Source organism: Eublepharis macularius, chromosome 13 (assembly GCF_028583425.1).
Source record: "Eublepharis macularius isolate TG4126 chromosome 13, MPM_Emac_v1.0, whole genome shotgun sequence".
Taxonomy (NCBI): domain Eukaryota; kingdom Metazoa; phylum Chordata; class Lepidosauria; order Squamata; family Eublepharidae; genus Eublepharis; species Eublepharis macularius.
Window position 1 is genome coordinate 4,672,065 of NC_072802.1, and position 13,102 is coordinate 4,685,166.

Genomic DNA, 13,102 nt, shown 5'->3' on the forward strand with positions numbered 1-13,102 from the left:
AACCTATATACCCCTCCTCCAAACGTGAAGATGTGGGCCCGTGGAACGGGGCGGGGGGACAACGGAGAGCCCCTTCTCCCATGGGTCTCGCAAGCTGGTCTCTCTCTGCCTTCATGGCAATTTCTCCAGTACCATTTTGACCAGGGGAATAAGCGAAGACGGTCTGGGGCTTCTTCACACATGAGTCATGGATGGCCTCTTGTTATGCTTGTGTCTGATGATTGTTGCACATGTGTGAAGAAGATGTCCTCATCTTTATGGGAAAGGAAAAAATAAGTCTCAGAGAGAGGTCTCTAGAAGGGGGCAGGAACAAAACAAATTGTCCTCGGTTGCTGTTTCCCTCCCCTGTTGCACAACAATTCTGTTCAGCTGAGGAAATTTGGCCTTTGAGGAGCAGCGGGTAGTGATGGGAACCAGCTGGCAAGGAGCTTATTGGCTAGTTTGAAAACTGTTCCCTGAAGAAGGGAAGGTGGGGAGGGAGGCCGAAGTGGAGCGATTGGCTGGCTTTGTTTTCTGGCACCCCACAGCTGCCCACTTGGACGAAGGCCACTGGACATCCTGTTTTCCGGGGGCCCTGTGCTTCCCTCTGTGGTCTTCTGCTCTTTCTCCCTCTCTGGCCACACGCAGCTGCTGCACAAGGGTGAAGGTAAGGATCCAAAGCGCTCCTTTTTCCTTAGTGCTATTCGCTGAGACGGTGTACTTGGTAGCAGAGGGGCATAAGGATTTCCAAGCAGATAAAAAAGGAGGCTGGCAACACTGAGCCCCTTGGAGGGGGGACCGCAGAAGCAGCAAGCAAAGATTTACAGCCGAGCACTAAGGACTGTTTTGGGAGGTGCTTATGAGAAAACAGGAACATGTGAGAGGCAGGAGCGGACTGGCACATGGGATGCTCGCCTTGCGCAAGTGCTAATGCTCCAGGGACGTACCTGGACCTGCGGTCGTTTCCTAGCATGTCTTTTCCATGTGTTTTTAGTTTTTGTTTTTAATGTCTTGTTTTAATTTGCGGTATTATTACATTGTTGTTTCCTGCCTTGGGACTGGAGTTAGGATACCTGAGATAAAAGGGGGTTTATAAACATTTTATATAATATTAAATGAATAAATATGTCATCCTACACAGAACTGCTTTTTATGCCTTTTTAATATATCAAGTGCTTTCCAGGAAGAAAAATAATCTTTTAAGAAGCCTTTTGAAGTTTGCAAAGCAATGAAAGACCAATAACCAGTCTGATTAGGGAGCAGGTGAACTCAGCATCAGAGCTGTGTTCTCATGGCAGAAAAGAGAAGAGGAGAGTTTCCAATAAACCCACGTCTCGGTTGAAGGAACTGGCATTTCCTCTTTAGGAAAAACGGCAGAGGGGTTTTAGGGAAAGTGCGGCGCGCGCGCGCGCACACACGCACACACACACGCACGCACGCGCGCACACACACACACACACACACACACACAGAGTTTCAATAAAACCAGCAACATTTCTCTTTGGGGTTCAGCACAACTTCAATTTACCACCAATTCTCAATGAAATCAGAGTTTTGAGGAAATTTTGAAGGCTCAGGAGAAACATCCAAATGGAGGCCCAAAGAATTTTACCCAAAGCCTTCAAATGTCCACATGTACTATAAGTCAGGCAAACAGCAATGATCCCAGTGTTGCTACAGCAGAGCGGTTAAGTGGATGGGCTGTGAATCTGCACTCTGCTGGCCGAATCCCACTCCTGCCCCGAGCTCAGCAGGTGGCCTTGGGCAAGCCCCTCCTCTCAGCTGCAGCTTCCGGGCTATATAGTGGGGATAAGAACAACACTGACCTTGTCCACTGCTCTGCATAGACACTCGTCTGTCCAGAAGAGCGGTATATAAGTGCAATTATTCGAGTCTTTTGGGTGACAAGTGAAAGTAGACTCTTGTGACAAAATGCCAGAAGTGTGAGCTGTGAGTCATCCCCCACACACATACCAGGGTTGCCAACTCCAGGTTGGGAAATTCCAGGAGATTTTGGGGGTGAAGCCTAGAGACGGGGGGGGGGGTTGGAGAGGGACCTCAGCATGCTCTAATGCCATAGACATCACCCTCCAAACTGGCTATTTTCTCCAGGGGAACTCATCTCTGTGGCCTGGAGATCAGTTGTAATTCTGGGAGTTTGGCAAACCTGCTCCCAGCCCACAAGCTAATACTGCGCCTCTGCCAGGAATTAAGTGGGTGGTTGAGAAGCTCAATTCCCAGTGTTCATACACACCTGGAATTATGCCAGTTTCATTTATCACTGAGAAAATTTGGAGCCAAAATAGAGCTCCACCAAGCAGTGTTATCCTGGTACAGCTCAACAAGGATCAAATCTGAACCCGGCATTGTCCCAGGTTTCTTTTTAGCAAAGAGTTCTTCAATTTCCTCCGGCAAAACCTTAGGCCAAAGGGGTAATCGGTCTGGATTTTCTTCCACGTGATTAACAGGTGTTGATGAAGAATACAGTTCAGAAAAATGAAGTTTCCAATGTTTGGCAGGAATACAGAAGGGAGCTGTTATTTCAGTGCTAAACACAGGGGTTACCAATGACCCAAATTCCTTAGGGTCATTGCAGCAGTCAATGAGTTCCACCCTTTTATCCACAGTGTTCAATACAGGGGTGGGGACGGAGAGGAATAACTCGGCAATTTCTTCCTTGGATGGGGTCCCTGGCCCCTGTCACCTGGCCCTGTGATGACAGAACCATCACCATCTTCCGAGTTGCAGCTAAGTTTAAAAGGCAAGGGAAGGAAGGTTCATGTCATTAGCTGGGGAAGAAGCTGGAGGGTTGAAGTGCGCATTTGACATCCCCTGGGCCTCTAGGGAGGGATGTGGCTCAGAGGGACATCACATACGCAACGTTCCAGGCCCAGGCTCCGATAGCAGGTGCTGGGGAAATGTACCAGATGTGACCCAATCACACATGAGCTGTCCTCAACTCCCATACGTGCAGTACTCGGTTTGGATCAGGGTGTGGAAAAGGGGCTTCCTCCTTCCCTTTGCACTGTTTTGCCAACCGGAAACAGTCCCTGGGGAAACGTACGTGTTCCCTGGGAGACGAGTGGGGTTCTCCAACAGGCCAAATAGCAGCCGTGGGACTGTTCCAGGCAATAAACTGGTGTGGGAGAGGGAGGCTGAAGCCCCTTTGCCACAGGCCCCAACAATCCCTCCTGAATCAGATGCTGCACTCATGCCCAGGAATCAAGGTGCTCCGCCCCAGGTACACCTCATGTGTGACTCTGACTTGTGATGCAGGGCACCCTCCATTCGCTGTGGGCACTGGTGAGGGCAGAGAATTGGTGCCTGACTCCGAGAGCTCCTAGACTGAAGCCACAACTGTTTTGAGGCTGGTCTGCCATGGACCTAAATTCCTGTAATTATTCATTTCTATATAAAGAGCAAAGTCCGGTAGCACCTATAAGACTAACAAAATTTGTGGTAGGGGATGAGCTTTGTGAGACTTAGCTCACTTTTTCAGACACAGCTAGAATGTATCTGAAGAAGTGAGATGTGGCCCATGAAAGCCCGTCCTCTACCAGCAGTTCTGTTAGTCTTACAGATGCTACTGGACTCTTGTTCTTTTCTACTGCTACAGACAGATGAACATGGCTGCCCATCTTGATCTATATTCATTGATATGTACACCGTTAAGCCTTCTGTTTGGGGAGCTTGCCTTTAGACCAGTATATGACTTTCCATTTGTGTGTGTTTTACTGATATTTTGTTGTCTTTTTCATGTTATTTTATTATTGTAAGAATAAGAAGAAGAAGAATAACGTCCGATTTATATACCACCCTTCAGGACTACTTAACGCCCACTCAGAGCAGTTTACAAAGTATGTTATTATTATCCCCACAACAAACACCCTGTGAAGTGGGTGGGGCTGAGAGAGCTCTGAGAAGCTGTGACTAGCCCAAAGCCACCCAGCTGGCTTCAATTTGAGCAATGGGGCATCAAACCCCAGATTTGGGGCATCAAATGGGGCATCAAACCCCAGCTCTCCAGATTAGAGTCCCGCGCTCTTAACCACTACACCAAACTGAATATTAGAATAACCATGGCAATGGGGGTTGTAAACAGAAGTCAAGTATGCCTCCAACAGACAGGCTTTGATGTAGATTTATATGATGTTTTTGTGGATATCTTTGACAGAGAGCCAGGGGGGTTGGGTTCTCTTTTTGCAAAAGAAAGGTGGTGAGACATGGAACAAAAGGTGCCTCTGATACACCGGTTTTGTTGTGGATTTGATACCTTTAATAGAGTGTAAGGTGGTTTGGGTTTTCTATTTGCAAACAAAGGCCGGATAGAAATACAAAAATTAGTACAAAACATTAAACAGATGTAATTCTTAACAAGGGGCAGAGGAGGCCCTGCTCTGTCCTCCCAACTTGTCCCGGTAAACAGGGTAAAACCTGGTAAAGGATGCTATGCAAGGTGCTAACCAAAGGACAATATTTCTATGTATGCCTTGGAATCTGCAAGTTCCCCTTTAAAGCCTGGCTTCAGCGCCAAACCTGGAATGTCCCAAGAAACAAAGACGACAGGCTGTTCCTGTCAACGATCATTTTTGGATGGTTCCCCTCATGACAATCCTAAGGATTTTCTGGTTTCATTTGGGGAAGCCCACTGTCTGACGCATGAGTAAATGCTGGTAGGGGGTGCATGGCTCTGACAGGAGGACTTAAGATGGAGAGCTCTCCGAAGGTCCCTTTAGATCTGCGCTAGCAAACCTGCCTGTTTCTCCAGCAAATAATGGCTAAAGTCTTTGTCCATCTGGACTGCTGCTACCTCGTGTTTGACAGTGAGACATCTGGTATCATTGGCTCCTTGGAAACTGCAGTGTGTGTGCGCCTGCTGGCCATGATGTGCCAACACACCCTGTGGCTGCAATCTCAGGACCAATGGCTACCGTGTCAGTCGGTGCATGTCTAAAGGGAATGAGGGTTGCGCAGCTGTTGTGTTTTTGTTGCATTAATGAAAACAAGAGAATGATAACAGTTGTGTTCTTTCTGTTTTCCCCAGGTCATTAAGAGGGCAACATCAACCCAACAGCAAGATGGAGGCCTCTAAAGAAAAGATTGTCTTGAATGTCGGAGGCCGCAGATATGAAACTTACTCCAGCACCCTCAAAACCTTCCCAGGGACCAAGCTGTGCCAGCTGACAGAGCCCCAGGCCCAGGCTGTATCTGACTATGACCCTAACGCCAATGAGTTTTTCTTTGATAGAAGCGCAAAACTGTTTGGCGATGTGCTCAATTACTACAGGACCAGACACCTCCACTGTCCTGCAGGTGTCTGTAGGGCCCTCTGGGAGGAGGAGCTGGCCTTCTGGGGAATCCCTGAGGCACAGCTGGCCCCCTGCTGCTGGGTGAAGCTGAGCCACACAGAAGGCCTGCAGGAGGACTTGGACCTCAGGGGCAACAAGGACGATACCAATGAAGACAGCCTGACTCTCCTGGGCCAGGGAGAAAGGAGGGATTACCACTGGTGGGCTCGGTGGCAGCCCAAAATGTGGGCTCTCTTTGAAAAGCCCTATTCCTCTGCAGGGGCCATGGTGAGGAATGCTTCTGCATGATCCTAGCCTGGGGGGGGAAGAGCTGCCAAGGCCCCGAGGGTGTACAACTAACACAGGGCACACCCCAGGAGCACATGGCGCTTTGCCAGGCTCCAAGGGCTCTCCTCTCCTAATCTGATCATCACCACAGCCCTCAGAGGGAGGGCAGGCTGAGACAGCCAATGAGCTTCAGGGACGAGGAGGAAGTTACGCCCAGGTTTGCCCCACCCAAGTCCAACACACTCTGGCTGCCTCACACCACAGAACTAGCCCCAACACGGCAGACTCCTCTGCTTGTAAGAACAACACACCGGTGCAGAGCTAGCAGAAGGTGCTTGGCAGTCGGTTACGTTTGGCCCAGACACTGGACTGCCACGTTGAGCCACCTTCTCTGTAGTCACAAGAAACGCTGGTTCCATCCTTGTGGTTTCTTGGAGTCACCATGGCCCCAGTACAAACTTGGCGACCCCTTGCCTTCAAGAGCTTCTGCCCTTCTACCCACCAATTAAGTACTCAGCTAAAATGAACCAAGGGTTGTTTGCAGGCCAGAGCCCCAAAGGTACACTGGACTCTCTGGGATGACAGCGCGCAAGTACAAGCTCACAACCCCCCCCCCAGATTTCTTCTGCCACGAGGAGCCAGAGGTCCCAAAGCACAGCGCTGCTGCCCCTGCCCCACTCGCTACAGCCCCTGGCCTGGCCTCTGCTCGCTTCACCATCAGCCCCTAGAAAGCAGGGCCGCAGCAGCTGGCCCGGCAGAACCCGGGACAGCAGGAGCCTTCATGTGGCTCGACTCCTCGGGCTGAGCAGGAGCTCTCAGGCTGCCAGCTATTTTTTCCATGCAGCTCTTTATGAGGGGCAAAATCTAGAGAAGCTTTCCACAGTCACGCTCCTGTGTTGATTTTTTCCCTGTTCCCTATTAAAACTGCTACTCCCATTTTGATAACGTAGAGCTGAGCTGGAAAACGAACCTTACCCTAACCCTAACCTTACCCAGAGCTTTGCAGTGAGTCTGAGGAAGGAGCCAGGCTCGAGCGGAAGCAACCCCCTCCCTACCTTGTCCACTGGCCCATCGGTCAGATCTCCCCAGAACCATTACAGGCACAGCATTCCTAACAAATGGCCGCGGGCTCAGCCTGGAATAACTCTGCATAGGCTTGCACAGCACATTTCCTACAGAGCTGCCCTTGAGGACAGCTCAGAAACTAAATTGGTGCCAAAACCCCAACAACTGCAGCTTACACGCTGCTGGGAGGAACCAAGAGGGCTCAGGCTCGCTTGATCTTATGATCATTACATTGGGTGCCTCTAAATTTCTAGATTGAGTTCAAGATGCTGAGGCTTACTATTTGTCGAGGAGGTACTTTCTGATCTAAAAGTGAGCTCTCAGAGAAATCCTAAAATTCCTCTCTCCTAGAAATTTGGGAATGACTGAGCCAATAATAAAGGGATGGAGGATGGAGCTCACCCATCACTACTTGAAGGTCTAAGTTGTTGGTCTCAGGTTCAGATTCTGGCAGGTTTCCCCCATCCCTAGCCAATGGTGCACTCCCCCCCCCCTGCAGGTCTGGAGCCCTCAGAGGCCACAAGACCACCTAAGCACCTGTGCTCCCCTTTGGCACATCATGAGATGGGGCTGCAGGCCGGGCTGCAACAGCAGGGGGCATTCTGAAGTGGGGCTCTAAGGGGAATATGATGTCGGGAGGGGGTGGCTGAAGCAAAGCAAGGGTCCAATATGAGTTGAAGCTCACTGTTCTAACGGGTTTTCCCATCTCTTTGCAGTGCTTGATGGTAGTTTCCCTCCTGTTCAATCTTGGCATCCTCATCCTCTTTTTTATGGAACCAACAACATACATTGAATTTGACCATTATAACACCACCAGAGATTACAACATCTTCCACGTTGCTCTGAAGCCCTCTCTCCAAAAGGCTATCAGCTTGCTATATGTAGAGCTTTTCTGCATCCTCTGGTTCACATTTGAGTTTTTTATGCGACTCACATTCTGCCCAGATAAAAAGAAATTCCTCACAAACCTTCTGAATGTGACCGATTTCCTTTCCCTGTTCCCGGTTTACACTGAGCTCTTCTTAGCCACCCATATCAATGAAATGCTGGACATCTTATCCTGGCTGGGTTTCTTCCGTGTGCTCTACATAGTCAAACTCTTGAAGATCTTCAAACTCCTGGAGACCCCCCTGATGTTGAGAGTGCTGCCCTTCACATTCCGGTCCATCTTGAAAGAGGTCTTCATCCTCATGATGATTTTTACCTTTGAGATCCTTTTCTTCGGTGCCCTCTGTTATCATGCGGAACTCCATAGACCAGAGACATTCTTTGATGGAATGATCTCTTCCTTTTATTGGGCAGCGATTACGCTGACCACTGTTGGCTATGGAGATACGTATGCCATCTCTCCATTTGGCAGAGTAATTGCATGCTGTGCAGCAATTTGTGGCATATTGACCATCATCTTTCCCCTCCCAATCTTTTTGATCAAGTTCCAGGGTTATTATGCCACTGCTGTAATGAAGGAGAAGATGAAAAGCAACAAGAGGAACCATTAAGAGAGCAGCAAAGCAACATCTTTCCTGCTTTTTATAGGACGAGGAAAACCCTTCTGAAGTGCTTATGCTACCACAGCACAGAAGCTTTAGCTTAGCTGATGCAAGTTGTATTGTACCACCTTAAGAGGTAGTGCCGCTGCACCTTTTTCTCCTAACAACAGATGAACATAATGAAAGTGAAGCAGAAACGGAGAGACGGGGCATTCTGGGGCCTCTTGGAGTGTGAGTCACTAGGCAAACCGAAGGAGTTGTGTCCGTCAGAACCAGCGTTTCTTGGGCAAAAGGACTATTAATGTTGGGCAAAAGGTGATAAGGTTATATTCCCCTTTATCAGCACATGCAGTTTTGCTTTAACTAGCTAGGTTTATTACTTTGGAGAGCAAGACATACTTTCCCAGGCCAATGTAAGCAGGTTGGTTGTATCTTCCATGGCTGAAGAAGACCCACAGCAAAAACCTGTCATCTCTCAGCTCTCCGAAGCTGTCTCTGGCCCCCTGCCAGCAGATGCAGCCTGGAAGCCGAGGAGCAGAGCTTTGGCTGACTCCGTACTGGAAAGCCGGCGGGGGGAGACTTGGCTCTCTACTGCAAGAGCCTTGAAGGAATACGGATACAATGGCAGAAGATTATTTATGAGGGAGGGGGGTAAGCTGCATACTTCTAGGAGCTACTTAATTTTTTTCTAAAGCTTTGGAAATTGTAGCTTTGTGAGTGGGACCAGTCACAAAATGGCAGCGTATACAAAAATAATAGCTGTCAGAGCTAGATGATTTTAAAGGATTGTTAGGAATTCATATGATTGTTACACTGAAGCAACAAAAAAAAATACGGCCAGATTGCAGCTCATAGCTTTATCCACGAACAACACTGTAATCGGGGTCTAGCATTTCACGATGTGCTGCGTTAGGGTTTCTTATTGTGTGCTCTGCGGACATGGGTGGAACTGACAGCACATTTTGGAGACGTGCATGTAAAAATCCTCACATCCATCGTTTTGCACCAAAGCAGCAGTAGGGATCATTGCATCTGCGATTCTTAGTATGTGGTCTGTGGACATTGAGTTGATCTGTGGCTTGATGGAGGATGGAGAGACATTCTGTAAAAAGACAGGATCCATGAAGATCTGTGCAGATACAACTTTTTCTATTTAAAAAATTGCAAAAGGTTGAGTGTGGGGAATACTTAATGCCCCTTCCCTAAGAGTAAAGGTTCTCCTGTCATGGCCTCCTTTCCAAGACCGATAAAGAGGAGAAAAGCTGCTTGGGTCACTTTAAAGGGAAGGATAAAAAAGTGGCCACAGCAGCAACCTGGACTTGCCTGGTGAATGGGTGGCTGGGCACTCACGTCCTGCCCATCCCTGTTTTATGATACAGGCTGGTCTTATCCTAGTCAAAGCATTTTCTGCTTAAACATGCCATTTTGCACCTTAATACTGAATGTATGTAACAGAATATAAATTCTGTAATTTAACATTGCTGTTATTGACAAGTGATAGAGTCAGCCAGTTAGCCTTTATTATAGCACTCACAAGCCATACTGAAGCAGAAAACACACTGTTATTGTACTGATTTCCTAAAATGATACCTCTATAGGCATCATCATCAACTTAGTACGTCTAACAATTTAAGGGTTAGAATCTGAGTAAATTATACACAGGACATTATCTCAGCCTGTATTTTCAGGCAATGGAAACTTGGGTACATAGACAGTCATTCTTTGGTCAACTCACACCAATAAAATTTTGAGTCTTCTGCTCAGAAAATAGTTTTATATCAGCCAACACAGGTTCCAGTAAATTCAGGCATGCTTGGACATAAAATCTGCAGTGAAATAACACGCGAGCCAGTAATTGAATCAAGTCATCAGAACAAGGGGGGGGGGGGGAATCTACAAATTGATGGAATGTTATTTATGTTGCTGCCATCAATGCAGAGGGTGGCATGTTAACAGAGCAATCCCAAGCAAGGTTACACCAGTCTAAGCCCACTGAAAGAGCCCATTGAAAGAGTAAGGATGGCACTGTAAATCTAGCAAGTGTAAAAGCACGGCAGTATCTTGGAACAGTTAATATTGATCAGGGCTTTTTTTCTGGGAAAAGAGCTGGCGGAACTCAGTGGGTTGCCCTTGGAGAAAATGGTCACATGGCCGATGGCCCTGGCCCCTGATCTCCAGACAGAGGGGAGTTTAGATGGCCCTCTGCGCTGCTGAAGCGGCACGGAGAGCAATCTAAACTCCATTCTGTCTGGAGATCAGGTGGCGGGGCCACTAGCCATGTGATCATTTTCGCCAAGGGTGATTTAAACTTTTAAAAACTCCCCCCTTGTTCCAGCTGACCCAAAGTGACATCATTGGTCCTGGGAACATGCACCCACTTTGTGCGCGCACATGTGGTACCAGGGGCACCACCTCCTGCCAAGAGTTGCCCCCTGTGCTGGCAACCCACTGAGTTCCACCACCTCTTTTCTCACAAAAAAAGCCCTGCTCATGGAAAAATCTCTGCATATAGGAAAATAGAAGAGGGGAAAAGATTTGTGCAGGAGAAGTTTATTGAAAACTGGCAGCCCTTTATTTTGACTATTGGAATAAACATAAAGCTAACAAGCATGTATGAAAAAGGAAATCTTGAAGTATATCTGAAGTAGTTAATGGTCAAACGGATGATCTTCTGGACATGCAGGAGACAACACTAATATTCCTGCTGCTATGAGTAAAGATTTTATTAAAGGCCACATTATTAAGACATCTTCTGATGGAGAAGAAGGCGAATTAGATTCCACTTTCATCAACAGTTACAGATTAGGAAATTCCCTGCAAATTAGAGTCCCCGATGAATATTTTTCAACCCTTGAGTGAACTCGAGCGGCTGCCAGCCTCAGAATTACGGGTGCTGAAGGCTTCCACACATTCCTCGTGTCGTGCCGTGCTGCTGACACTGGGGACGTTCTGGGATTGCTCCACCACTTGAGAACAATGATGTTTGCCTACTGGAGAGGGAGGATGGGGAGTTTTATGTAATGAAACCTTACAACGTGTGCACATTGTTAAAAAGCAACCCTATGATACACACTGAGGTCTGATTTTAGAGAATCTATTTGTCAGTGCTGCAATAACTGTCTGCTTCATGTACCTCGGAGTAGTAGGTTGTTGCCCATGAAAAGCCACAATTAGTTAACGTGTAGAATTTTTTGTTTGATATTGCCAGACATGCCCACCATTAGGTCGACTCTGGCAGGAATGCCCTTCTTGCAGCAGCCTTCAGGAAGGTGGCCCCTTCAGTTCTGAGAGTAGCTTAAATGCTCCACTATTCCCTGAAATGTATTGACAGTCGGGCTGAGGACAACCTAGGGAAACAAAGTCCTGCCCCTCTAACGGGATGCTATTTACCACGAGCTGTTCTTTACCTCTGTGCTCGGAAAAGCTCTGGCTGCCATTCCCTTAGATTAAGATTCCGTTAAAGGAACAAGATGTTTTCCTCCAGGCCAGTTGACCACCCAAATCACAAGATGTATAGGTCTGCACCATTCTTTTGCGTCTGCCCACTGCTTAGCTGGTAAGAGAGCAAACCCCCTTCTCAGGGCTTTTTTTCTGGGAAAAGAGGTGGTGGAACTCAGTGGGTTGCCAGCAGAGGGGGCAACTCTTGGCAGGAGGTGGTGCCCCTGGTACCACATGCATGTGCGCAAAGTGCACACACTCCCAGGACCACACAGTGATATCACTTTGGGTCAACTGGAACAAGGGGGGAGTTTTTTAAAGTTTAAATCGCCCTAGGAGAAAATGGTCACATTGCCAGTGGCCCCACCCCCTGATCTCCAGACAGAAAGGAGTTTAGATTGCTCTCCACGCCAGGGCATGGAGGGCAATCTCAACTCCCCTCTGTCTGGAGATCAGGGGGCGGGTCCACCGAGCATGTGACCATTTTAAAGAGGAGCCAGAACTCCGTTCCACTGCGTTCCTGCTGAAAAAAGCCCTGATATTGATAATGAATATGCATATTGATGTAGTCTCACCAGAGCTAAAATGAATAGGAGGGGAGAACACACTCCATGGGTTTTAGCCAGTGTTTCTTGAAAATCAATATCCTTTATACCAGGGGTCGCCAACGTTTTTTGAGTCTGTGGGCATATTTAGAATTTTAACAGGTGGTGGTTGGCACAATCACAAAATGGCTGCCCTGAGAGACAGAGGCAATTACAAAATGTCAGGGAGTGAGGCTACGCATAACTCTGACAGTAGTGCCTCTTCATGTCACAAAGAAGCTCTGTTTAATGAGATGCCTTTTGAAATTAAAAATATTTTCTGGCATACAGACAGAGTGAGTATACATATTGCGCTAGTTAAGAAACCCTCACTTGGCAGCATTTTTCTTCCTTGGACAGCTACCTAGCACACTTATGCAAAAGGAAAAGGAAAAAAATGCTTCCTCTGGCTTCCTCTCTGCTTTAGAGGAGCTCTTCTCTCAGGAGCCCAGTGTTACCAGAACTGCTCTTATTAATGGGGGAAATTAGCTTTAGCAGTCTGTAACTAAAAATAGCGCGGATCTAACCTATGTTTACGGAGGTCCCGATTCCAGACACTCTAGTGACAAAGAGGCAGACTACAAATAGGTTCCAATCACGTGTATTTACTAATAGTGTGGCGTAAGCCTGAACTTGCACAAACACACAAGAAAGCACACAAGGGCTAGGAAATACAGAGTAAGTGTCAGACTTGTGGCTAGATAATGTCCCTACTCCAGACTACCTTCTGCAATCAGACAAAAGTCCATTGTTTTCAAAGGCGTTTACTGAAGAATTAGTTCATTATAGTCCACTGGCCTGAATTCAATATTCAGGATGGTACAAGAGCATTGTTACCAATGACAAGCAAAGCATAAGGTACAAAGTAACAGTTCCCAGCAGAGCCAGCCTCCCCCCATAGTTCTCAAAACATTCCCTTTGAAGCTTGGAAAGCGAGAGTCCTTCAAGGCCGGTTCTTGGTGGAATGTCG

The 13,102-nt window shown here is 47.6% G+C and overlaps 1 protein-coding gene across 2 annotated transcripts; it reads left to right on the top strand.

Moving 5' to 3' along the window:
* The first annotated feature begins 495 nt into the window (after nucleotides 1-495).
* On the top strand, nucleotides 496-11,137 carry LOC129341741 (potassium voltage-gated channel subfamily C member 1-like). 2 transcript variants are annotated; one of them, XM_054997102.1, is made up of 3 exons: nucleotides 496-646; nucleotides 5,024-5,555; nucleotides 7,337-11,136. In XM_054997102.1, the coding sequence occupies exons 2-3, from the start codon at nucleotides 5,058-5,060 to the stop codon at nucleotides 8,117-8,119; spliced, it is 1,281 nt and encodes a 426-aa protein (XP_054853077.1). In that variant the 5' UTR covers nucleotides 496-646; nucleotides 5,024-5,057; the 3' UTR covers nucleotides 8,120-11,136. The 2 variants fall into 2 exon arrangements, with proteins under 2 accessions (XP_054853077.1, XP_054853076.1); XM_054997101.1 differs by lacking the exon at nucleotides 496-646 and adding an exon at nucleotides 841-922 and having other exon boundaries at nucleotides 7,337-11,137.
* The last annotated feature ends 1,965 nt before the right edge of the window (nucleotides 11,138-13,102 follow it).